General features: G+C 39.4%; 1 protein-coding gene across 4 annotated transcripts in view; it reads left to right on the top strand.

The window, feature by feature from the left end:
- LOC132198041 (uncharacterized) overlaps positions 1–26,905 on the top strand; it is a 53,965-nt gene that overhangs the window by 19,110 nt on the left and 7,950 nt on the right. For all 4 annotated transcript variants that reach the window (XM_059621766.1, XM_059621767.1, XM_059621768.1 and 1 more), the window contains exons 3-22: positions 2,557–2,587; positions 14,483–14,564; positions 17,615–17,805; positions 18,546–18,686; positions 19,080–19,663; positions 19,758–20,481; positions 20,641–21,006; positions 21,108–21,284; positions 21,491–21,861; positions 21,926–22,188; positions 22,380–22,696; positions 22,758–22,939; positions 22,999–23,459; positions 23,514–23,938; positions 23,999–24,250; positions 24,314–24,677; positions 24,815–24,906; positions 25,003–25,220; positions 25,286–25,538; positions 25,802–26,643. In XM_059621766.1, coding sequence (XP_059477749.1) covers positions 2,557–2,587; positions 14,483–14,564; positions 17,615–17,805; positions 18,546–18,686; positions 19,080–19,663; positions 19,758–20,481; positions 20,641–21,006; positions 21,108–21,284; positions 21,491–21,861; positions 21,926–22,188; positions 22,380–22,696; positions 22,758–22,939; positions 22,999–23,459; positions 23,514–23,938; positions 23,999–24,250; positions 24,314–24,677; positions 24,815–24,906; positions 25,003–25,220; positions 25,286–25,538; positions 25,802–26,643 — 6,336 coding nt within the window. The remainder of the gene's footprint in view (positions 1–2,556; positions 2,588–14,482; positions 14,565–17,614; positions 17,806–18,545; positions 18,687–19,079; positions 19,664–19,757; positions 20,482–20,640; positions 21,007–21,107; positions 21,285–21,490; positions 21,862–21,925; positions 22,189–22,379; positions 22,697–22,757; positions 22,940–22,998; positions 23,460–23,513; positions 23,939–23,998; positions 24,251–24,313; positions 24,678–24,814; positions 24,907–25,002; positions 25,221–25,285; positions 25,539–25,801; positions 26,644–26,905) is intronic.

Consider the following 26,905-nt stretch of genomic DNA (forward strand, 5'->3'; position numbering starts at 1 on the left):
TATTCGCGAGAATCTGCAACAATAAAATCACCTCATTCCATCAAGGAAGCGGCGAATTCCGGAGAGCGAACGCAACAACAAACGCCTCCATATAGACCGAGCCATAATTCAAATCCGCCCCGTAACAATGAGCAATTCTCGAGAGGTATCCGCGTCGAAATCTGGCCTTGGAATGCCGCGTGTTACCCTATTATCCGACAACAAGGCCCGATTTATTTTCCGAATGGGGCCATTTGCACAGGGCGAATCGGTTCCCAGCGTGCGGAGTGCATGTGTGCGGCTTGTTGTTATAGGGTTTGTGGCGAGCAAAAGATAAGCCGTGGATTTCATTACGAAAACCACGCCCTGAAATATGAATTCACGCAGCGGCGGCCTCGCTCGCACCCGAGACCTCTCACCTCTATATTGACGCTTGTTCGCATGCGGATTGTCAGCCAGCTGTCCGTCGATCACGGTCCTTTTCCATTATCTGGGTCCCGCACAACAATGACCAAAAACATGCTCCACCCGTGCTTGTTTTCATAGCTTTCAATCAGAGAACAAACAATTTTGACTTTGGAATTTTTACAGACCCTATGATCTCTTTTGATATTGCATTGATTTTTCAATCTATAGATTAAAGCATTTTTGAGACATATATATTATTTATCTAAAACACAGTCTATTATATATATAAAAAAAATACTACAAAATCTTAATACGCAAAATTCCTGTAACAATTATAAACAAAATATTATAAAAATTTCATATATTGAATAAAATGGAAGGACGAATCTTTAGGGTGTTCTTTTGGTCAAAAATCATTCGGTTTTTACTGAAATATAAATAGAAATTTGATTCAATTCAATTTTTCTATTGTTGTGAGATTGAATACAGTAGCTGCTGCTCTCTTCGAACGAAAGCATACAATAAACGACTCTACAAGGAAACCAAAAAATATCTGCGCTCTCTGCGAGAAGTCACAGACCATTTTTCCTTTCGTCTTCTTTTCAAGCACGGCGACTCCCTATTTTCAGAAGTATCCTTGGCTTTTAAAAGCTCTTTCCGCCTCTCTCACTCCAGCATAAGTCTCCAATTTTTCTCTCAAATTTTCGCACGTGTCTGGAATAAAAAGATCAAGGTACTATACTTTAACCATGCTAGACGATTTGTGAAAGGAAGTGAAAATGTCAATTTTTAGGGATGTAATATTTTCCAACTAGTGTTCATTTCTTTTTCATTTCGCGCAAGTTTCTGTTTGCACTGTAGTGTGCAATCAGCTAGGAGCATATTTGCGAGGAAAATATGTTCTGCCGGCTCATTTGCACAGCGTGCAGTTTTCTGAGGGCAAAAAGTTGTGCGCTCGGATCCTCGCACTCGACCCTTATTTTCCAGCCCAGCGAGAGATAAGCTCTTCACGTGTGTGCTACAGAATTGGTTTTTGCATCATGCTCAACACAATCTGCTCTTTTCATATTGCACTCTGTGTTGGAGAGAAATTGCACGAAAGAGAGCCGAGAGCGCGTTATATGGATGAGTAAAATACCGCGATTAAGGGACGTGAGCGTTTTGCAAATAGAAAAAAATATATGTAAAAAGCATCATTAACACTGGATGTGTCAGAATATAAAAGCTCCATAGGTGGAGATGAGAAGATTTAATAATTAAATGTCAAAATTTAAGTCTACAATTCTCGATCAATATTAAACCGGGCATTGTTAATTAAAACTTTATATTTAAATTAAATAAAAAAATATTAAGTTGATTTATCTCATTTACATGATTTTAATTTATCCATGAGGAAAATTTCATGCAATTTCTAATAAGGGCCAATACTAATTAACAAATTTTTTGCTAATTTTAATAAATTCAGAATTTTTTTGAAAGTTTTTCAGGAAATTTCCATAAATTTAGAGAGCTTATAACTGAGCAAAAATTGAGACAAGGCCAGTGCAAAATTTAATTTCACAAGACGAGAAAGACACAATTAGCACAAATCCTTCGGGAACGCGATTTGCAATTGTAATGCAATTCCCTAGCTGCAGCAACGACGACTGCTTTCTTTTGCAGACAAAGCAAGATACGTTTCTCACAGTTACACGGCACCGGTGTGCGGATAATTCACGACACAAACGAATGTAATGCAAAATTTATCAAGGAATATTGTGTTGTACCACGCAGCTGGTGCACTCTATTCAAAAACAAATCCGATTTGCATATCAGAGTGGATGAAAAATAAAAATTCAAAGCTTTTTATCTAGTGCAGCCCTTGTTTGCCCTGATGATGGGAAGGTACACACAACGTCTTGAAATTCATACATGTGCGCGAAAGAAAGGAAACGTTCTCCAACTTAAGCCGCGGCACTCCATGCTTGGCGGCGTCTCTCCCCGCGAGAGTAGGGCAGGATTATGCTATGCGCAAACCGCATCTTGTGCTGAAAGAGGGCCGCGAGCAGCTCGACCTATTCAAACGCACTTGACATAATTCTCCCGCCCCCGCGCTTTGCAAACACATTTGCGATGATTATCTTCGATCCGCCAGCAAATCGATTAATGTGCAATTTTTGTTTGTTTCAGGAAACTTCTAGTTTATTCACATGTCCCAATGGTAAGTACAAAAACTGATAATATTCCTTCTTATGATATTTGTAAAATCAAATACTGGTGACACAATAAATTTTTAAAACAAATAAGCAAGTCAATTTGATGAGAACCCTTTTGTAATATATATTAAACGTGAAATTGAAAGAAAACATTTTATAAATCAAAAGATTATTCCAGACTTAAACTGTAAATTACAATTTTTTTTCTCATTTAAAATTTGTTTAAACTATTTTCGTAATTTCATGAAATTGATCATTTAGGTTTACATTGTTGAGAAAATTATTAAATACAGATTGAGCACATCAAATTGTGAACGTCAGCTTGTTCTCGCAGCGCCAATTGAGTTAATCCCTCTGCCCCAAGCCGCGTCGCGCCCCGTGATGAAAATTAACGCGTGCCACCCTTTCTGAAAGCAGCTCCTTTTCCTGCTCCCAACATTAGTATGGAGAAAGAACGTCTCAAATTCACACAGACGGCAAGAAAACATCTCGGCGGCTCGTGCGTCTGCATACAAATGACGTCATTTCAGTTCCGCCAGCAAACTCTGACCTTTCTCCGTATGTCCAACCAGCAAGTGCCAAGAAACGTGTCAATTTTAATCGCACTAGCCTTCTGAAAAGGGATAGTTCGTTGTTTACTTTTGCGCGCAAATGTGCACAGCGAGTTTGCCTTCTCATGAGAAGTTTCGCGCACACCCTAAAAGTTTTGAATAACTCTTTGATGTAGGCCATATGTGGAGCAAGAGAGCCGTAATAACACGCAGCAGCACACGCGCCGAGATTTCAAGCAAGCTCTGAAGTAAAAAATTTCTTTTTAAAAAAAATATGCTGTCTCGAAACTTTTCAGAGTAAAAATGAGAAAAGAATTGAGACACATTCCGTTGTTACTTTTTGGCAATATTTATACAAACAAAATATCGTCCTAGACGAAATCTTTCAATCTGCTGATGCAATTATTAACCTAATAAATTATGCCACAGAATTAATATTCATAATTCACATGCTAAGTTATCACCAGCAAACCCCAAAAGCAAGTTAGCAAGAGATGAGATTCTTCAAATTCTTTGAAATTCTATTCGATAAAGAGTTGAATTTTTTTTAACGACTTTTACCAACTTTTTGTTTTGAAAAGATTTTTAAGCCAGTCAATATAAAATTTATTATATATATGCGACATAATGAAAGACTGCCAACTTTGATGAAAGGAAAAAACCAATTTCTCAAGCAATGCTCAGGCTTCCCTGAAGGTCTTCCGCACCAGACGATGAATAGCCGCCAATATTGAACGGATAGATTACAACGATTAGTTCCGATTCACCCACTATAAAGGCAGAAAAATCAAAGAGCTGTGCAAAATGAAGCCTGTACAAACTTCCTCTATTTTTTTTCTTAGTGTTTGCAAAAAAATTATCCAGAGCGATGCAAAACCTTGCACGCCAGTTAAACTTGTATTTGAATAAATTGCAATAAGTTGAAAATGGCAGATTTTAATTTAAATTTCAAAGGCTGAGAATCGAATAATTTATTTTCTTTGAATTTCGGAAGGAGAATGTAAAAAAATATTTATTTAGATATTCCTTCACATTTTCACTGCTCTCAAGTATGCACACACAAGACATTTTTTCTCATTTTGAAAGTATTAAAAATGTTCATGTTTACTCTGGAAACCCCAGTACAAAAAAAGGTAGCTTTTTAAGCATTCTTTATTCTCTGCGTGTATATCACTCCGAGGGCCACTTTGCAGAGCGTGAAAATTAATTTTTAATCAGCAGCGGCGTAATTGACAGTGGCAGCTCCGCTTCCTCTTTATTAATTCACCACATTCCACGGCCGCGCGGAATTCAAAGTTTGTGGTGAGATAAATTACGGCGAAAATTGCCAAGGAGTCGCGCGACAGGAAAAGAAGTTTTCCAATTATTTTTGTGTCAATTCTTGCCGTTTATCTCTTCCTCGAGCGACAAAGCTTTTGTTCCCGGTGGAATTGGATTGCTTGATAAATTTGTTATTGGGAGCGAAGAGACTTTTCCCGATGATGCTGTTGTTGTCTCTTAGCAAGTTTGCAAAAGCGGCATAACCGTTGGCAAAAGCTTTTAACTTTTTATATAGTCACGCCAAATACATCGTTTTTGCTTTTGACATAGGAAAAAGCTAATAATTTATGGAAGCGATTTGTACATGAACTTGAGAAGGAAACCTTGCGAAACAAAAACTTTTGCTTAAACTAACGTTTTTATTTAAAAAAAAGGAAAACATAAATTTTGAAACAAATTTGGCAACCTTCCTGGGTTTTATTATTTATTCTTCTCGCGCAAATTTCCACTATTTAAATATTCTATACAATAACTTAAGAAGAGAACGCTTTTGTAAAGAAAAATAATTAATTTCTTTTATTTTTTTAATTTACGACTAAGTTTTGAGATTTTTTTGTTCTCTTAAATTTCAGATTTAAATTTTTTATTTTCGCATCAACATTGAGTTTGCCACCTGCTCACTTTATATGCTTGTGTCATACTGGCGAACAAAAACCTTAATTTGCGCAATAAATCTCCCAGCAGTCGGTTCAGTTACCGGTAGGCAGACTGGACGTGTACGCGTTCAATGATAAATTGAATCTAAGTGGCGCTCGCAATCTGTTTCTCTTGCCTCCTTTGCAATTCGCACGTTTCTCGCAACTCACCGTCGACAACGAGTCGCACAGAGACAAAAAAGAAAGGGCCGTTCACTTGGCTCGCGTGTGCACACATAAAGGGTGGAGGGTTGCCCACGCAGCTGCCGCAAAGACAAACAGAGAAAGGGGCATTGTCATTTGCTTTTCTCCTTGGCCACTCGCCGGTCATCAGCTCAGAAGTAATTTTGTCAAGTTTCCGACGCGACACTGATGATGGAAAAATCATTGATTGCTCTTTTCCAAAGAGAGCTCAGTCTCTTGAAAGTTGCGGGAAGCTGCACGAATGCCGTATATATGAAAACTTTTGAACTCGAGTGATGAATAGAACTTCCGGGAAAGGTGGAGACATTTTCCTCATAGGAGAGGCCACAAAGTAATCGCATTAAATTAATAGGATGAAAACGTATTTTTCTGCTGAGAAATTAAAAATTCAATTATTTCTCAAAATAAGGTACCAAGCACGAAAATCACTCGATTAAATTGGTTAAATTTTTTAGGGTCATAGCTTTTGTCATAAAATCTTAACTGGAATAATTTCTTGTGGATTTTCTTACAAATTAATTTTTGTTTCCAGATATAAAAATTTATCATTTTCTGTGGCAAACCATTTTAAAAAGCTCTCTTTTTGTAAACTAAATAAGCAACAAATATTTTGAAACGTGAGCACAATATTTTTGCTTTTTCTTTTGAATGCCAGCAAGCGCAGCAATAAAAAGCCAAATTGCAGGCTGCCTTATGGTGAGGAATAAAAATCATGCTTCGCGAGTCACGTTGCTTGGCTGATTGCATAGCCTTGAATTGATTCCGAGAGTGTGTGTGACTCACGAGTTCACGATCTGAGAGAGACAAAAGGGCTGGCCCCTGGAGAGCGAAACACAGCAGTGCGAACTCGAGTCGGTCAAAAGGTTTATTCAAATTTGCTCGAGCAAAGGGCGAGAGAGAGAAGAAGCGGCGTTGATTGTGACGCGATTGCCGCCCGGTAAAATAAATCAAGCATGACGGAGCTCAGTAAGTAGTTGGCTTCCCTTGGTGCAGGACGAGAGGTGCTAAAATCAGAGACACTCGCACTCGCAGGAAATCGCGTTACCCACCCCGGCCTTGGATGAACACTTCTTCGTACGTGTACAACGCCTCCGCTGCTGACTTTTTTCTTGCAATTTGCTTTGCATTCATCGAGTAGAAAAGAACTTTTCTCGACTAAAAAAGCGATACAATTAATCACGCTGGTTAAAACGCAAAACTAGTGTCAACACTGTGCAGGAAATTACCTTTCACAAACTTCGTGCAAAAAATTGATCTAAACCAATCTTGCATAAATTTAAGTGATTCAATTTTAATCTTTTTTTTGTACATTTTTTATTGAATAAACTTATTGTTGATAATTATTATAAATATATTTTAGTGTCGAACTACGCTCGTCAATTGATTAATTTCATATTTATTAATAATTAATCCTGTTGGGTTTTTTTCGTTATGCAAACGTTTCATTGTTAAATGTTGAGAGATAGCACTGCATTAAAATAATTGAAATAAAAAAAGGCAGCAGGATTACGACCTTGCAAAATGCTGCAGACAACAGGTTCTGCCTGCGCACCACCAAAAGTGGAGCATTTAAAGAAAAGCTACTTGCATGTCATACTTTTCATCAAATATAAAAACGATGATTTAAAAGAAAAGGAATAATACAGATGCGGTCGCTGTACGTTTTAGTCTTTTTTTTCCAAAAATAATTATGATGAGTGGTTTGAGAGAGAGAAAATCCTACCTTTTTGCAGACCAGTTTGTTGTAATCCTGTAAAAAGAAAAACGTATATTTAATATTTCTCATTAAGGAAATGAAAAATGCAGGAAGTCTGATTCATGGGAAAAAAATGTTTTTCCGACTTTCAGAGAGATTGGATGGATTTTATTCAAATTGCGTCATCGGTGAATTTCAAGAGCACGCGAACTCACTCTCTCAAGTCTTTCCAGTGGTTATATACACTGATGCAACCGTCTGCGGCGAAAGGTGCGCCAACAAGGGCTGCACAGTCTACATTATAAATCCATTCTGTGTCTCCGTCGAAGGCCAGCCACAGTATCTCGTTAAAGGGAAACCAGGCGTGCACTCGAGAGAAAGATAGATTATTTGAATTGCAGACGGACTCGTCGTCGCCGTGCAAATATATGTACATACAAAACCAACGAGAGATGTTCTCCTTTTCTTCCGACCGCGCGTGGCCAGCGTGGAACAACTTGATTAACCCAATATTGGCACACAAAAGCTCTCCGTGTGCGCACTGGGATCAATTTGGCCAGCTGAACTATCAGACGAATCTCCTCTACCTCTGACTCACTACTACACAAATGGACCTAATTGGATTATGTTCGATATTCAGTGACCATACATAATATTTAAACAGTAATTTTGAGTTTGGTCAAAGTTTTTTCACCATTCTTGTAAGTGCGCAATTGTTTTAAAATATAATGTTCAAGAACAATTTTTGACAAACATTTTCAATCGTTTAATTAGCATTAGGATTTTTCAATTTCATTATTAGTAAAAGTAGGCAAAAGGGAAAGGGTACTTTTTGTTCAAATGGTATAGTGAATTTTTCGTTTCCATTATCAGCAAAAATAAATGAAAGATATTTCTTTTGATTTTGAACGGAGCAAAAACGTTTCATACGTAACAGGAATCGCGAGTAATGAGCAAATAGATTTAATTACTTTGCTCTTGTTTCGACGGAAACAATTTTGCCAATTAGTCCGTTTTCGGCAGGGCGTCTTCCTGCACCTAGTGCGAAATTGCAGTTACACAAGAGCGAGCGGCACGAACCCAACTCTTGCCATTTAGTCAGAGTTCACTAATCACCGCGTAACGTTTTCATAACATTCTTTTCACGAAGCACCCGGAGCAACTCCCGAAAATTGGATAAACCCTTGAAAATACGGCACGCAAGCCACGCTGGTGTGAGCACACAAAGTCCCGTATTTCGACACATCGCAGCTGCCGCAAACAAAATATCTCGATATGCTCAAATGGCGAATTATTGGCACGGACACTCCATTAACTTTTACATCAGAGCAATAAAATAAATACAGTGAAAGAAAAAACAAGTGCGCCCAACATCCTCCAAGGTTCCGCCTGTGCGCACGGCCAGATCTTTTCTTTCTTTCTGACCGTGTGTTGAAAATTCGCCACGGTCATTGACAGCGGAATTGCCGGACGGCATTCTTTGTATGTTTTGCTAACTGACTATGTGCGCCGAATTGGCTCAAATCTCGCACTCTTTCGGCGCCGCAGCACGGTAAAAAAAATTCACAAATATACGTTTTGAGACGCTTGGTTTGCGAACCTATTAGCGCAGCGATTTTTGGTGAAGGTGCTTTTTGTTCATTCTCGGAATCTGGCTCCTCCAGTCTGTTAAACAACCGTTGATGTATTTCTTGCATTTACTCAAGATGATAGGCGTAAAATATTTACTACTGACCGTAAAAATTTCTAAGGAAAACATAATACTGTTAAATTGAAAAAAATATCAGCCGCACATTTTTCTTCAACTAATTAACTTACATGACAAATTTGAATGTATAATTAAATAATTATATATTTTCAAAGCAAGCGAAAATAAGGAAAATAAATCAATAATATAAAGATATTTGATTGGCTTGAGTATAGCAATCCATGAACACTCTAAAATAAAATTTAATACTTATTGATTTGACAGATATTTAGAGCAAAATAAAAATAAAACTATGTTAATTACGGAATTTTTTTTTGGGCAAATTTTTTTACACTATTTTACACTATTTACACAAAATTCCAACTATTTTACCAACAACTAACTAAACCCCTTGCCAAAAATGAGTGTCTATAAAAAATTTATCAAATTTATTGAAAAAACTTTGCAAAATAAATTTATTTCAACCACACTTACTGAATTTCCTCACAATTGGCTTCTTACTTTTATAACATTAATTACAAAAATCACTCGGCATAAGAAATAATACTGTTTTTTATTCTCTTCTTTCCTCCGAAAATTGACCTGTCCGATTCAGCAGAGCGTGAATTTCAATAAAGTTCGCACAATCGTTTTCGCTGCTATCGCAGGTTGAATGCGTGGTTGATTTTGTGCTCTCTCGTTGGTTCGTTTGTTTGTTTTCATCGTGGAACAACGCGCGAGTGTGTTTTGATTCGAACTGCGCGAACCGGCGCTTTTGAAATGAAAAGAACTCGGTGGCCAGCAGGCGCTGCAGATATGGGAAATTAAATGTACAGCTAAAGCACTTTGCACGCGGAGAGCGAATTGTTGTGTATGAAAATGTATCCGAGTGGCTGGCTGAGTCAGAGCAGACTCGCCTTTATTATTTCATCTGATATAATTACCAATTTACAGTTACGACGCAGGGAGACGTAGCTCCTCTAGAGCAGAACTCGCGGCCGTTCTTGCTGTAGAATTATTACAAGAATACTCTGCTTTTTAATGGAATTAAAAATTAATTTGTTAATTAACAAACTGAGTGTAAATTCAAATAATATATATACAGTGGTGAAGTCAATTAAAATGCAGAACGAAAAGGAATTATAATGGTGTCTAAGAAATTAAAGTACAAATTAAACAAAAAAATGAATTGATAAAAATTTTGAAATGAAATAACTTCAGCTTCGTAAACAATTTCATCAAAAGAGCAGACGTATGTATATTTAAAATTAAAAATAGTTTTTAAAATTTGGTTGAATTAAAACAATCAATTTAATTTTTACGCCCTATTTTCATGAACGTATTGCAAGATTAATTTGCTACTTTTGGAATGTGAATCATCTGATCGGCATCTTTGTCAGGCCGATAGCCAACTAAAGAATAGTACATTGAAGTAATGGTCATGCGCACGCTGGCAGCATTAATAAATAATTGAGCTGTTCACGCCATTGTCCATTGAAATTATTCATGAATGGTCGGAAGATTAGCCAGATATTCCATTTCCAACGGGTCGGTGCTGGAAAATAATCAGCGGATTACAAAACGCTCGACCTCGTTACCAAAAATTAGTATTCAAAAAGCTTGTGAAACGCGATTTATCACATACAGGACTCGTCGACATCAGTTAAAATGTTAAAAGGAACGCTTCAACAGAGATGGAAATGTTTCTAATTGCAGTTGGAATTGCGCCACCAAGGTGCAATAAATAAATGTGGCCTTTAAATATGCACACGCATACAGAAGATTAAAATTTTAAAATACTTTTTAAAAAGTAAAAATAGATTTTTTTTTTCAATTTTAATACAAAAAGGCTATTTTTTTATGCACACAAAGTGGAAGAAAATCATGATTTAAAAAAATGCTTTGACCAGATGGAATCAAGTTGGTAAAAAAAGGGCTGAAAATTCGTTTTATTTTTAATCTAATTTTTGGACACGCCATCTGCCTCCGCAAACCCTCGGTGCGAATCGACGCTTTTTTAAATGCATGCGAGAGGTCCAATTATAAAACATTTTCCCAACAGACGCGAATGTAATTTTCGCGCTGGCGCGAATCAAATCACACGCGTTTGGTTTCTCTATGTAGCTTTTTGTTCCCCGCGCGTTAATTCCAATCAAAAAATTAAGCTGGAATGAAAGAGAAAAGAATTAGAGTCAACGAACTCTCTCGACTTTACGCTTGCTCACGTATCAGGCTAGGTCGGCTCTGAATATTTATTAGAAGAGCGGTGGGCAAAAAGTTGTTTGACACCGACGTGCGGTTCGGTCGGTTTTCGCGGCCAATGCGGGCCGGACCTCCTGTTTGTTTTTTGCCACCAAACGGAGGCAGCCAGTGGAAAATTTAAGAGGTGCTCAGTTGGACACTAACGTGGCCCTTCATCAATCCTGCCGCTGCCAAAGAGGCAAAAAGTGAAAACTTTTCAGAGGTCTTGTCCGAGATTAAGTGATCTCAGCCGCTTTTGATTTGAGTCATAGTATGATAATGATAATGTTTGAAATGAACTATGAAGAATGAATTACTTACGGAACTGTATCATTTTAATTAATTACAATTATCTAGTGTTAACCTTTGTGGAGATTAACTCTTATACAATTTTTTATGTTTAAATTATATATATTTTTTTAAATAAATTTCTTATACACAGTTTTATTAAAAACTTAAATATCATTTTAAATAAAATAAAAAACAAAGCATTTTATAATGTAATATATTTAAAAAATTTAAAATAAAGAAAAATTATCTTTTAAGATGTATCATTTGTCATATTAGTGTTTACTAATTTTTAAAATTATATTAAATTTGATAAAACAAGAAAACGTTAATATATTTTTCATCATTATTTCATTTCATTATATTTTCAAAATAATTTCTTATTTATCATATTTTCTATTATGTTTCACTTGTAACTATGAAATAATTTGGTATTTACTATATGTAAAAAAAATAAAATTATCAATACTTTATTAATGCATAATTTTTAATTTAAATAAATTTGATCACTTCTCTCACTTGTTTTACTTGGGAAATTAGAGGCCACCAGAATACATACAGCAAAATAACACTGGGTCAGTGTCAAGTCACGTTTTTCTCCAGTGATCTAGTTTCGAGGGCGATCCATCAAATTCGATTTACTCAACATCGCAACTTTTTCGTCTCTCGCACGAGAGAAACTTTCGCATTTTTTCACATATACCACTCGGAAACGTGACAAGCGCAGTATTGAAGTTCACGTAAAGCACGCTTATACTTTTTTATGCAAATTTTATTTGTATCAACTTGTTCCAATTCTTTTGATAAAAAGTCTTCCATTCAAATCAGGAATGCAATTTCAATTAAAACCGCAACTTTAGCAGCTGCGGGAGTTCAATGAGCTGCGATAAAAGTGGCACACAAGCGGCCCACTGAATGCATATTGTAAGACAAAGAAGAGACCTGAAGGGCTTCCAAAGAGCGCATTACGACCCACATACTCTGCGCGATGATGCACACTATCAAATGCCCATGCAGTCTGGCCCCTGAGGCGCCTTCTAAAAAAAAATTCTGCGCTGTTCTAGCGTTTTCATCATAATAAATAACAAAAATGCTTAAAGAATCGTGATGGTTTGACGTCCCATTTTTTTTTCATTTTCGTGCCTAATTTATCGCTGTCATTACCGCACAGCTTTCTAACACTCACAAAACATAAAATCCATCAAAACTTTGTGTTGAAATGGAAAACGGGCCGCTCAATCTGACGCAAAAAGATATATTTTTCAATTTTACCTTTTATTTTAATAACGAGTGAATAAAAGATAAAAATAGCTACAAATTTAGTCATGACATGAAAGTTTTGGAAACATGAGATCTTTAATTTTTGGAAAGCAATTGAATTTATCCTGGTAAGTTAATTCTCATGTAAAAATACTATTTAGTTTGCAAGTTTAATTCCATTATATAGTATTTCCGAGTGGAACTGCAGGCAAGAAAGAGAAAACGAGAAATGCGGATTAATCGAAGCTGAGTTTCGAGTGGCCCTAATATGGAGCGCACTTCTCAGTTGTCTGCAGATTGATTCCCATCGTCATTATTTTATATACCATTACTCTACACACGACACTCTGTGTGTTGTTTATTTTTTCTCTCTTCATTCTATTTACGCTCAGCGGCAGCAACTCTCATTCTTGCCAGACAACTTGCCGGCCGTTTTTCACCAAAGTAAAACAATGAAATGCGCTCCTGATGGCCTCTTTAAATGTTGGTCATTCATCTCGTTCCGAGAGCGGCGGTGGCCAGATTAATTTTATGCTTCACCAGAATTGTTTGCATGCGGAGAGAAAAGACGAGCTGCTGTAAAGTACGCCTTTTTTAATTCATATCGGGAGGCTGCTGGCGTTAATTTGATTGTGAGGAGATACAGTTAAAAACGTTTTATGGTTCCAAAAGTCAATCTCTTATTTTGCTAGAAGCATAAAAAAAATCTAATTTTCGTTCGAGATTCTTTTTAAATGAACGAAAAACATATTGGAAAGGAAAAATACCAGACTTATTTAGATAATCATATTTTAAATTAAGTCTATCAAGAAGATTAAATGAAATTATAAATTTAAAGTATTATTTATTTATTTTTATCTTACTTTAATAATTGCTTAGCTATTTTTTTTTTTTAGTTAGAGTTGCTCTCAATTTATGACCTTTTCATCCCCAATTGTAGTTTGTCGCAACTGCTGAGAGCTTCATTTCTTAAATTGATGGAAAGATCGAAGCAAGGAAACTGCATTAAAGTCTAATCATTATTTTATTGATAACAAAATGAAAGGGAATATAAATTTTTATTAACTCAGTTGCCGGTTTCCCTTTTTGGGCTTGGTTATTGAGAGCAGCTCTTGATTTGGAAATTAACCAGGTTCTTGTCCTGTGCGTTCTCGTTCATTATAATCAGCCCATTATTTTGTGGCGAGCCGATGCTCTATCCGAGATAAGCCAAAAAATGAAGGAAGTCTTCAAGAAATCCGAGCCCGGCCAAGCCAGACAACAATTACACTGGGCTCGGACTACAAGGCGCTTACACAACCCAAAATTATGACGTGCATCCGTCTCTTTCTCAGTCAGTCAGTGAAAAAATGCGTTGGCCTATCGGTTGAAATGTATAATGACGAGACGAGAAGAGGCCGCATGTAATTTACAGCGTTTCATTATCGAGCACACAGGAAAGGTGGAAATAAAACGGCGCGACTTGACCTCTAAAAGAAACTGCCGCAGCGGTCACGGTCAAGTGTGTCGCGCATTTTCTTGTGCATTACTGTTGTAAATGTATGCACTTGATAAATATTTATTACTTCGGCAATTTTTTCAACATGTACCCTCGCAGACCTGTTTTTGAATTTAAAAACAAAAATTAAATTGCGTGCGGAAGGTTTCTTAGACTATAAGGAGGAAATTATTCGTGTCTGCCGTGGACATTCACTGCCGGAGAAGCGGTGATTTTAATGAACGGTTGCATGAGTAATTAGATCTGAGAGTGCGATTGCTGAACGGTATTATTAATTCCTGGTGCCGCAGCTGCGAGAGGGAAACCCTTTCCTTCCAGCAAACGAGATTCTCTAATTCAACTTGCTCAATTATTTTATTGGAGGAAAATAAAGCAACGGGCCATTTGACGGGCTAATTCATCTCGCAGAACTAGTTTTGAGCCAAAAACGTATCAGATAGATATTTTATTTTAGCAAAACCAGATTTTAATGGCCCAATTATAGTTTTCTTCTTCTCATGAATGTTTTATTTTGTTACAGGATGGGAGATGAGAGGACTGCACTGTTACAAATTTTTCAGTATAAGACATTCATGGCAAAAAGCTGTAGAAATCTGCAGAAGGTAAGTTCAACCAGAATTGGTAGATTTATTTAATTTTATTTTACGAGTCCATTGACCGACCAAGCATGAAATTTGCGTGCCCAAATTAAGCGCCTGCTTTTCAATGCAAATCAGCCTTGCGTGAATTTGGCATAACTTCCGAATCGCCATGACCAATTTGAGCGCAATTCAAAAATTAATAGTCAGTCACACGTTTTTATTAATAATTCCTTTCCTTCCTGCGTCATAAATCCGAGCTCACTCACTACTTCCCGATCAGGCCGCGAAACTATTCAAATCAGTCGATCTGCGGTGTGCGTCTTTGCTGCGCGGTCAAAGACCTTTTGCCGCCCGTGTGCACCTGATCGTCTTTGAGGAAGACGCAGGCGCGCAGGTCTCTCTCTCAGGGTGCCGGCCGGCCGGCTCGGCCGCACCTTCGCGTGCCTTCCGGGTCAAATTCACCTGTGGCCCCTTCTTTGACAGTCATTATGTTAATCAAGCCGAGAGTTCGGCGGACGGAGTTGGATAATCGTCCAATTTTTTATTCTAATCCTTCGCTGCCTTTTGTCTGATATATTCAAAGGTTTTCTCGCGTGCAGGACGTTGGCTTCTTTTGTAATTAGAAGGAAAATAAGTTCGCGGTTTTCGCAGCTACGGTGCTAATTGCTTTAATGTATAGGCAAAAAGATTCACTCTTCTGTGGTTTTCTTTCCAATTGACGGAGCAAATTTTTTTTTTATACACGCGCTCCTTTTTAAAAATGAAAGCAATTATCTAAGAATTCCTTAATAATTTTTAATAGAGTTCAATAGAGTTGAATGTTCTTTTGTTTTGCATTTTTAAAATCACGAAAGTTATTTTGTCCAGAGGTAGAAGATAAAAAAAAAATGGAATAGTTTTATTTCATTGTCTTAATTTTAATTAAATCGAGATCGTACAATATATTATCAATCTTACTCTTATATTAATATTAACTGTAACAGATCGTTTTTAACATAATAAACTTTTCTTAAATCCAAAATCTATGGAAGTTTTTTACAAAATCATTGTTTTGAAAGCAAGTGAAATCAGGAATTAAATTATGTTTATTATTGAAAATAATATTAAATTAGCTTTAAGGTAAGTAAATTAGAAAATTTTTTCCTCAATCAACATCTTACACATTCAAATCTATCTGAATTACAAATTCTTAGTATGACACGATATTTATACTTCTTTCTTATAGAATTTACAGTTTAAGCTTCATTGATTCTAACGCAATTTCATGAGAAAAATTTCTTGGGCTTATACAGGTTATTACGTGGGCGAAGATCTAGCTGCGTTACAGAAATAAGACAACGGCAATAAACATGAATTTTCCGTGGATAATTTTTCAAACAATGCTTGACGTTTTTCATTCAAGATTCAAAAGTTCTCCGAGCAGCCCAATGGTGCATGTCAGAATGAAGCTCTTTCTTTATGTACAAGTGAAAGTAACGCCGCGTGAATAACAATATGGAAAGATGTAATTTAGGTGCAGAGGCGGCGTTTGACATTTAAAGATTGCCAAGCAAGGATTGGCTCATCTCTGAGTGGTGATTCACGGCAGGGGACGCGACTCGCAGCAACGAGAAATAATTTTACATGAAGTAGGCTACGAATGCCAGCGCATATCACGACCATTATATATTTTACTTTGCTCCCTATTAGTACGGGAATCAGGTGCCGGAATCTCTACCACTGCTACTCGGCTATTTCGCTCACGATCCGCGTTATGGGCTTTGTGCGCGGCCAGATCCAATTCCAAGCACCTTTCATCGTTCTCCGTCGTGAGGTTGAATTGTTAATTTGCAAACCGAACGAAAAGTTAAATGGTAATTCAGCGAGGGCGGACATGAAGCGAGGCATCGTGGGATTTGAACAACTTATTTACTTGAATCGGAATGAGCGTGATACCCATTTTAATTAAAAAGTTCAAACTCATTGATATTCTTTCCTGGTACGTGAACTTCAATTAAATTTAGGTCAATCGTTACAAATTCAGTACAGTTTATTTGATTTCAATTTATTTTGAATATTTTAGAATTGAAATTTTTTTTAAAAATGATATTGGTCACAAAAGAACAGTTTATTTTAAAATTAAGTATTAATTTATATATATTTTACTATAGCAATGTCTTTTATATAATCAGGCCGCATTGCACTCTGGAAGGAAAATAGAATTTTTTTTTTAATTTTTTTTTGCAATAGTTTTATGAATGTCGATTGTGCCGACTGCTTCACCTGTACAACAAAAGGGCATAAAGCTAAATTAATGTCTCCCGGCGGCAAACTAAAAACGTGAACTCTGAAGATTTATTTTAAGATTGCGGAAATTCTCATTCCGTGAAGCAACGCATTCCGCACGACTCGATTTCTCCTTTCCTCTATCGCAAAATGGCAATTTTTTCAATTTATATTCCGTGCCATCTTTCACCTTTATCAAGCCAAACCCCCTTTTCGCGGCCCATTACTTGGCCATCAAACTCAAAATAATTTGCATCGCAACGTGTGATTTGGCGATTTTCTTGGCGCGCCGAGTCTCTGTTTCTGACACTAATAAACGCGCCGTGTTTGTTCGCCAATCGAGTCGTACATTATTTATAAGAAAGGAGTGCTGTACCAGCATGAGAGTCGTGACTGAAAAGTCAGCCAAAATGCACTTACCGGGGAAAGAAAAGTTGCCGCTCGCTGAACTCTCAACTTGTTGCTCTCTGGAGGCATGACAAATTCACCTGTGCGCCACACAGCGATTGATCCAATTTTTTTGCTCTCATGCCGTTTCTCTTCAAGTGACTTTTCTTTATTGTCACTTTTGATGATGCACGTGCGCCGCAAATTTCTCCTTGGCTGATTTGTATTTTGTCAATTTCACTTTAGAAATACTTATTCCTAAAAGGCACTTTAAAATTTGAACTTTGGAAAGTAATAATCAAAATATATTAAATTTTGCGTAACTATTGATAGCGAAAATTTAATGATTTTAAAATAAAATAACATATTAAAAATTTGTTTTAATTCAAAACTCATCATTTTTCTCCTTTTGATTTCAGGTATGGCAGTCACTTGGTGCTGGTCGAGTCTTACGACGAAAACAACGCCACAGCCAGCCTGGCGGCCAGAAGTCTTGGTTCACCATCAGGAGGCTCCAACCCCAAATACTGGCTGGGGTTGACCTCTCTCGATGATCTCAGGACCAACACTTTGGAAGCGGCCGCCGGTCTCCTCGTTTCCCAGTACTCAGGTAACTTTTAATTTTTATGTATTTTTAGCCCACCTGAGAAAATATTTCGGAGGTTATTGGCTGGGCGGCGGCTCTGATTTACAAGTTCTAGGTATCGCGAAGATGAAAAATAATATATCTTTAATTGCCCGCCTAGCTGAGGAGCTATCTGTGATTATCTAACTGGAGGATCGACCCACACGCGTGTGGCATCCTGTAATTATCGCAGTTTATGACGCGCCCTGGGCCAATCGAAACCGCAGCCTGTCATTCCGAAAATGAAATAATTTCACCTTTTTTTTTGTCCGAGTGTCAATAAAGTGGTCACTTTATGGTCGCGTCGTTACGCAAGCAAGCGAGCGATTCCGGTTCCCAGCGCAGCAGCCGAATTCACTCACTGACACTTTCTTCCCATTCGCTCCGTAATTTTATTGCTCAAGTGTCGCGCAGGACCCGATTTGTCTGTTCGAGATTGACAGTAAATTTACCGTAATTGTCACTTTTGGAGGAAGTTTCCCATGGACAAGATTTTCTTGCTACTTCCAATTTATTTAATTCAAAAATTGAATGCTTTTTGTTCAGTCGGAGACAGGCGTGCGAATCGTAGCAATAAAGACCGCCTGCCAATATCTTCACCGTTCCTTTCTCGAAGCGCATGAAAAGGCGACTCGCTCCGTCTCTGTGCTTTCACCTATCAGCCTAGTTGCATTATTATGATTATTCGGAAGTGGCTAATATTTCCTTTTTGTTTGTCACTCTAGGTTTCTGGGAGCAGCAGCAGCCTGACCCCAAGTCTGGCGTTTGCGTCGACGTGGCCCTTACTGACGACGCCCAATCATGGGAGCTGACCACGTGCGAAAGTCTGTTGCCCTTCATGTGCCGCGCCAACGCCTGTCCTGCAGGTAATAAAATCATTTTTATAATACGCCTCTTTAAAAAAAGAGATTTATTATTGATAATTTTTTTTTGCATTCATAGTTACTTCTTTTATCATTATTTTGTAACGTCTTCCTTAAATATAATTTGTAAATTTAAATTAAAAAAAGAAAAGATTTTAAATATATAAAGAATTATTTTAATTAAATATGATTGCGTTCCATATATTCTTAATATTTAAATTTATCTATTAATTTAAGTCAAATTTTAGTTTCTTTATATTTATAAAACTTAATTTGCATTCATGAATCTCTTTACGCAACTCAATTAGAAAAACATTAAAACGTGAAAACTTTTAATTTTCTATTTTACCAAAGATGAACTTTATTTTTATCAAATTCTCTCTATTTCCTTTTTAGGTTCATTCCACTGTTCGAATGGCAAGTGCATAAATTCCGCCTTCAAGTGCGACAAAACCGACGACTGCGGCGACGGCTCCGACGAGCTGGACTGTCCCAATTTGTGCCGTTTCTACTCAGCCAGCGGCGGCGATGTTTTGGAGAGCCCTGGCTACCCGCACAAGTACTCGTCCCTGGCCGACTGCAAATGGACCCTGGAAGGTCCCAGCGGTCACAACATCCTGCTGCAGTTCCAGGACTTTGAAACCGAGCGTGGATTTGACACGGTGACCGTTTTGGCCGGTGGCCGCACTGAACGTGAGGCCGCTCCTTTGGCCACTCTGTCTGGAAAGCAGGACCTCAGCACGCGGCTGTTCGTCTCTGCCTCGAACTTCATGGTCGTCAAATTCAGTTCAGACGCTTCGGTGGAGAGGAAGGGCTTCAGGGCTTCGTGGAAGACGGAGCCTCAGTCTTGCCTGGGCAACCTCAAGGCTACTGGACAGATGCAGGAACTTTCATCCCCTGGATACCCTGCCAACTACCCTGGTGGACTCGAGTGTCTTTACATTATTACTGCTCAACCCGGAAAGATCATTTCACTTGATGTAAGTAAAAACATTTCTATTTCAAAAATTATTACCATTTTTTTTATCAAAATTTATATATATATTTTTTTTAAATTTTTTAATTTGGTTACAGTTTGAGGACTTGGATTTGGAAAAGGGTCGCGATTCAATCATCATCCGTGACGGCTCCTCACCAAGGGATCTTGCCTTGGCTGACATTTCTGGCTCTTTGGATGAAAACCCTCGCCTGGTCATGTCCACTGGAAACCAACTCTATGTCTACTTCAAGTCCGTTCTTGGAGACTCGAAGAGAGGTTTCAAAATCAAATACTCTGAAGGTTGTCGCTCGACCCTTTTCGCCGCTAATGGAACCATCACCTCGCCTGCTTTCGGCCTCTCCAACTACCCCAACAACCAGGAGTGTTTGTACACAATCAGAAGACCTGGAGGCGGCCCAATGTCCCTTAAGTTCGACGATTTTGAGGTCCACCAGAGCGACTTTGTTCAGATCTACGATGGCGCCTCCACCAGCGGACTCAGGCTGCACCCTGGCGAGGGCTTCACGGCCTCCAGCAGGCCCCGCATCACTCTGACCGCCAATTCTGGAGCAATGCTGGTGCGATTCATAAGCGACCCTCTGCACACCGCCGGCGGCTGGAAGGCAACTTTCTCTGCCGACTGCCCAGTTTTGCAGCCCGGCGAGGGCGCTCAGGCGTCCAGCAGGGACACTGCTTTTGGAACTGTGGTAACTTTCACCTGCCCCAGAGGACAGGAGTTTGCCACTGGAAAGCAGAAGCTCGTCACCGAGTGCATGCCTGGAGGAGAATGGTCCATTGCTTATATCCCCAAATGCCAAGGTAATTTTAATTTAGAATATTAAGAAAAAAAAAACGAGAAGAAATTTTAATTTTACAGTAAATCAAATTATTAAATAAAATATATTAATTTTTTGAATAAAGCTAAAAGATTTAATGAACAAATATTTTTTTTTTAATAAAAATGAAATTATTTCGCAGAGGTTTACTGTGGACCTGTGCCACAAATTGACAACGGATTCTCGATTGGCTCGACCAATGTGACCTACCGAGGACAAGCGACCTATCAGTGTTATGCCGGTTTTGCCTTCCCAACTGGTGAGCCTGTCGAGATGGTCTCTTGCGCCGCCGACGGCCACTGGGAAAAGTTGCCCACCTGCTTGGCCTCCCAGTGCGCTCCTCTTCCTGACATTGTAAATGGAAACGCCACCATCATGAACGGAGGCGGACGCACCTACGGAACCATTATCAGGTTCGAGTGTGATCCTGGCTACGTCCGAAATGGAGCTCCAGTCATTCTTTGCTCAAGCAATGGAACTTGGTCCGGAGATGTCCCCACTTGCTCTCGTAAGATTTATTAATTTTATTTTATAAAAATATCTAAGCCACATTTTTATAAATAAAAAAAATATTTATTTAACCTAAATTATTTTTGCAATTGTTTACAGGCCTGCACTGCTATGATTTGCCAAAGATTAAGAATGGATTTGTCACTGACGTTTCTCGCAAGTACCTGTATGGAGATGAGGCCAGAATTCAATGTCACAGAGGCTTCAGGCTTATTGGCTCCAACATTGTGCGCTGCGGTGAAGACGAGCAGTTTGAAGACTTGCCAACGTGTGAAGGTAATTTATGCTCAAAATAACCTCTATTAAGTGTTTCCTTGACTTACATTCTATTTAAAATTTAATATGTAAATAGTTAAGCCAAGTTTAAATTTGGCCAATTAGTATTTATCAAATAAACTAGTATCTTTTTATGTCGATGAAGCAAAGTTCTTTACTTTTTTTTATAAACTTTTTCTTAAATTCACTCTCTTAATTAAATCTAGATGTGAACGAGTGCGCCAGCTCTGGCTGCGATTTGGCCTCGACCGAGTGCGTTAACACTCCCGGCGCCTTCCACTGCAAGTGCAGGCGTGGCTTTGCTCCCAGTCTTGAGTGCAGACCTGTTAGTGACCTCGGCCTGAGCGCAGGAGGCATCCCTGACGAGTCCATCACCGTGTCGAGCGCCGAGCGTGGTTTTGAAAAGGAAAACGTGCGTCTCAACAGCGCCACTGGCTGGTGCGGTGCCAACCCTGAACAGGGCACAAACTGGATCATGGTTGACATGAAGGCGCCTACTGTACTCAGGGGCTTCAGGACGCACAGTGTGCCTCGTCAAGACGGCAACCTTGCCTTCACCTCTGCTGTCAGAATTCAAGTAAGGCTTTTTATTTTATTTATTTATTTTTTAAATTAAAAAAATTTAAAAAAATATATTTTAGTACACAAACAATCTGACTGATGTTTTCCGCGATTATACCAACCCTGATGGAACTCCAGTCGAATTCAGAATTCTCGAACCCACCCTGAGCGTTCTCAATCTTCCTCTGCCCATCGAAGCCCAATATATCAGGTTCAAGATTCAAGACTTTAAGAATGCACCTTGCATGAAATTGGAACTGATGGGATGCACCAGGTTGGAGTGTGGTGATATCAATGAGTGCGCCGTCAACAACGGTGGCTGCGACCAGAAATGCATCAACAGGTACAATGAGCTATTTAAATTTACAAGTATAACAATTTAAGAGAAATTTTTTATCATTTTTTTTCTATTTCCAAACTGGTAAAAAAAAATTACAGCAAATTTTAAAATCACAATTCGTTTTTTAATAAAATTATTTTTATTATATTTAATTTTTTCTCAAGTTCATTCTAATTTTAAATAATTACAAACAGCCCTGGAAACTTTTCCTGCGTGTGCAACAATGGATTTGAGCTATTCCGCGCCAATGGAACCGCAGGCTTCAACGTGGCCAGTGGCGAATCTGGAGAGCGCGACGGAGACGTCTACCAGCGCAACAAGACCTGCGTGCCCGTCATGTGCCCCCAACTGAAAACCCCTGAAAATGGCCTTCTTCTCTCCACCAAGGAGCAATACCACTTTGGAGACCTGGTCGGCTTCCAGTGCAACTTTGGCTATGTCCTTGTCGGCGCCACCAACCTGCTCTGTACCTCTGGAGGCGTTTGGAATGGAACCGAGCCAGAGTGCCAATGTAATTATTTTATTTTCTCAATTAGAAGAAATAAATATTTAATTTATTCCGTATTTCACAGACGCCCAGTGCGTGTCTCTTCCGGATGACAAGTCTGAGGGACTCTCAATTATACGGCCTGACCCTGATAACGTTTTGGTGCCCTTCCGTGAGAACGTGACCATCAGTTGTGGAGTGAATGGACGCCTGCTGCGCAAAACATACTCTTCCAACTTCAGACAATGTGTCTATGACCCTAAACCTGTAAGTTTTTTGTTTATTAAAATCTGATCATGATTTAATAAATTTTATCTTTTTCAAAGGGTTTCCCTGATTACTGGCTCTCTGGCTACGCACCATCCTGCCCAAGAGTGGACTGTGGTGCTCCACCACCAACTCCTGGCGCCGAGTACGGCAAATATGTGGACACCAAATACCAATCATCCTTCTTCTTCGGCTGCCAAGACACTTTCAAGTTGGCCGGTCAGACCAGCAACAATGACAATGTGGTCAGGTGCCAGGCCAATGGTGTCTGGGACTTTGGTGACCTCCGCTGCGAGGGACCTGTTTGCGAAGACCCTGGCAGACCTTTTGACGGATATCAGATTGCTAGGAGCTACGAACAGAGCTCCGAAGTTGAATTCTCTTGCAACCGCCCCGGCTACATTCTCATCAACCCAAGGCCCATCACTTGCGTGCGCGAACCTGAGTGCAGAGTCGTCAAACCTCTTGGTCTCTCTTCAGGTCGCATCCCTGACTCCGCTATCAACGCCACTTCCGAAAGGTAAAATTAAAATTTTAATATTTTTGTTTAAAAAAATCTAAATATATTATTTAGGCCTAATTACGAAGCAAAGAACGTCCGTCTGAACTCTGTGACTGGTTGGTGCGGCAAGCAAGAGGCCTTCACCTATGTCAGTGTTGACATGGGCCAGGTCTTCAGGGTCAAGGCTATCCTGGTTAAGGGTGTGGTCACCAACGACATTGTGGGCAGGCCGACCGAGATCAGGTTCTTCTACAAACAGGCTGAAAACGAAAACTACGTTGTCTATTTCCCTAACTTCAACCTGACCATGCGTGACCCTGGTAACTACGGAGAACTGGCCATGATCACTCTGCCCAAGTACGTTCAAGCTAGATTCGTCATCCTCGGCATTGTTAGCTACATGGACAACGCCTGCTTGAAGTTTGAACTCATGGGCTGTGAAGAGCCAGTTGCAGAGCCTCTGCTCGGCTATGACTACGGATTCTCTCCTTGCGTTGGTAAGATAAAAAATAATATTATTTTCAAGCTTGTTTTACATAAATTTTGTTTTATTTTAGACAACGAGCCCCCAGTGTTCCAAAACTGCCCTCAGCAACCGATTGTGGTTCAGAAGGGAGCCAGTGGCCTCCTTCCTGTGAACTTTACTGAGCCCACCGCTGTTGACAACAGTGGCAGCATTGCCCGTCTGGAGGTCAAGCCTGTTGGTTTCCACACTCCTGTGACCATTTTCCAGGACATGGTTGTGAAATATGTTGCCTTTGATTATGACGGAAACGTTGCCATTTGCGAAATTAACATCACTGTTCCTGGTAAGAATTTTGAGCGCTACTGAATAAAATTTATTATTTTATTAATTATTTTAACTACTTTAGATGACACACCACCGTCACTGAGCTGTCCTCAGAGCTATGTGATTGAGTTGGTCGACCAGCAGGACAGCTATGTGGTCAACTTCAATGACACAAGGCGCCGCGTCAACGTTTCCGACGCCTCAGGCGACGTGACCCTCACCTTTGTACCTGAAAAGGCCACCATTCCCATCGGCGGATTCGAAAACGTCACCGTGGTTGCCGCCGACAAGTTTGGAAATCAAGCGTCTTGCCACTTCCAAGTAGCAGTGCAGGCGACACCATGCGTTGATTGGGAACTGAAGGCGCCTGCCAACGGCGCTCTCAACTGCCTTCCTGGTGACAAAAGTGGCCTTCAATGCATTGCCACTTGCAACCCTGGATTCAGGTAACTCGACAATTAATTTATAATTTCATATTTAAATTAAATTGCAATTTTATGTACTTTAACGCATTCAAAAAATTTCTTTATTGGACGGTGACCAGCATAATACAGCTGATTTTAATTTATAAATGAATTTACAGATTCACGGACAACAGCCCATCGAAGACATTCAGCTGCGAAGAAAAGAAAAAGTGGACGCCAACTGCTGTTGTGCCTGACTGCGTTTCTGAAGGTGCGTGTTGCAAAGAATAATTGTTTTAACTTCTTTTATTCATTTTTAATATTATTTTATAAAATTTAACTAACGATTTTTTATGTCATTTTGCAGACACCCAGCAGGCCGACTATCTAGTGGTTCCAGTTGTCACATACAGAGCCAATGGAGCTGTCGCTCCTCTCTGCCTGCCGCAATACGAGAGCTTTATGGAGCAATATTACACCGGACTCAATTCCATTCTGACCCAGCGCTGCTCCAACGTCAATCTCAACATGAACGTCAGTTTTGTTAAGACAAGGTCTACGATGATTGCAGAAAACCTTGTGAATGTAAGAATTTGCAAAATATTAAAATTGAAGGGCACTGACTTTATTTATTTTTTCTTAATTTTTAGATGAACTTCATCATTGAGGTCGTTCCTGTGATCAGACAGACCCAGCTCTACGAGCTTTGTGGCTCCACCCTGAACTTGATCTTTGACCTGAATGTGCCTTACGCCAGTGCTGTGATTGAGCCTTTGCTCAACGTCACTGCCATTGGAAACCAGTGTCCTCCTCTGAAGGCCCTCAACTCTTCCACTACGAGAGGGTTTGAGTGCGGAGTTGGAGAGGTGCTCAATAGCAATACCAATGATATTCCCAGATGCTGTGAGTTAAGATTTTAGGTTTAATTTAATTTGTACAAAATGAACGTAAAATAAGTAGATTAAAAGATTAAGAGTACAGAAAGTTTCATAAAAAATTTAGATTGCTTAAATAATTCTCTTAATTTAACAAATTAATTTCAATCAAAGTGGCTGAAACTGATATTTTTTTTTAAATTTGTACAGTATTTGCATTCCTTACATTAAAATTTTAATTAAAAATGTTGTGAATTAAAATTAATAAACTACTCTACTTCTTCATTAAAGTGCACTGCCCTGCTGGAACCTATGCTGGTGAAAAGCAGAAGACTTGCACGCCGTGTCCTCTCGGCTTCTACCAGTCCAAGGACCGTCAGGGTGAATGCGAGCGCTGCCCCACCGGCACCTACACCAGGGAGGAGGGCTCGAAGAGCTCGGCCGCTTGCGTGCCAGTCTGCGGCTTCGGCACTTACTCGCCCACCGGTCTTGTGCCCTGTCTGGAGTGCTCGAGGAACTCATACACCAGCGAGCCACCCACCGGTGGCTTCAAGGAGTGCCAGGCCTGCCCGACCAACACCTTCACCTTCCAACCAGCCGCCCCTGGCCCTGAATTCTGCCGCGCCAAGTGCGCCCCTGGAACTTATTCGGACACTGGTTTGGCGCCGTGCGCCCCTTGCCCTCAAAACTTCTACCAGCCCCTCACGGGACAGGTCAGTTGCCTCGAGTGTCCTACGGACATGCAGACCAAGAGCACCGGCGCCGCTGGCAGGGAGGAGTGCGCCCTCACGACCTGCGCGGACAACGCCTGCCAACACGGCGGCCTCTGCGTCCCCATGGGCCACGACATTCAGTGCTTCTGCCCTGCTGGCTTCTCTGGCCGGCGCTGCGAAATTGATATTGACGAGTGCGCCTCCCAGCCTTGCTACAACGGCGGAACTTGCTTGGACCTGCCTCAGGGCTACAGGTGCCAGTGTCCTCAGGGATACTCTGGCCTCAACTGCCAGGACGAACAGTCCGACTGCCGCAACGACACCTGCGCTGAACGCGCAATGTGCAAGGATGAGCCTGGAATCAACAACTACACTTGCCTCTGCAGATCTGGATACACTGGGGTTGACTGTGACATCACTGTGAGTAATTTTTATAATCCCATACTATTGCAATTTTAACAACTTTAACGTCTTAAATTGGCATAAAATTAGCTTTTAACTTGGATTTAGAATAATTTTTATTCGATTTAAAAAAGAAAATATATTAGAATAATTTTATATGATATAGATATTTTACATTTAAAATAATACATTTTACATTTTTTATAATTAAAATTATTATTATTATTATTTTTTTTTTGAAGAAATTTTAATATTTTTATTTAATATGTACTGCGAACAA

This window comes from Neocloeon triangulifer, unplaced genomic scaffold (genome assembly GCF_031216515.1).
Source record: "Neocloeon triangulifer isolate White Clay Creek 2 clone unplaced genomic scaffold, ASM3121651v1 ptg000012l, whole genome shotgun sequence".
Classification (NCBI taxonomy): domain Eukaryota; kingdom Metazoa; phylum Arthropoda; class Insecta; order Ephemeroptera; family Baetidae; genus Neocloeon; species Neocloeon triangulifer.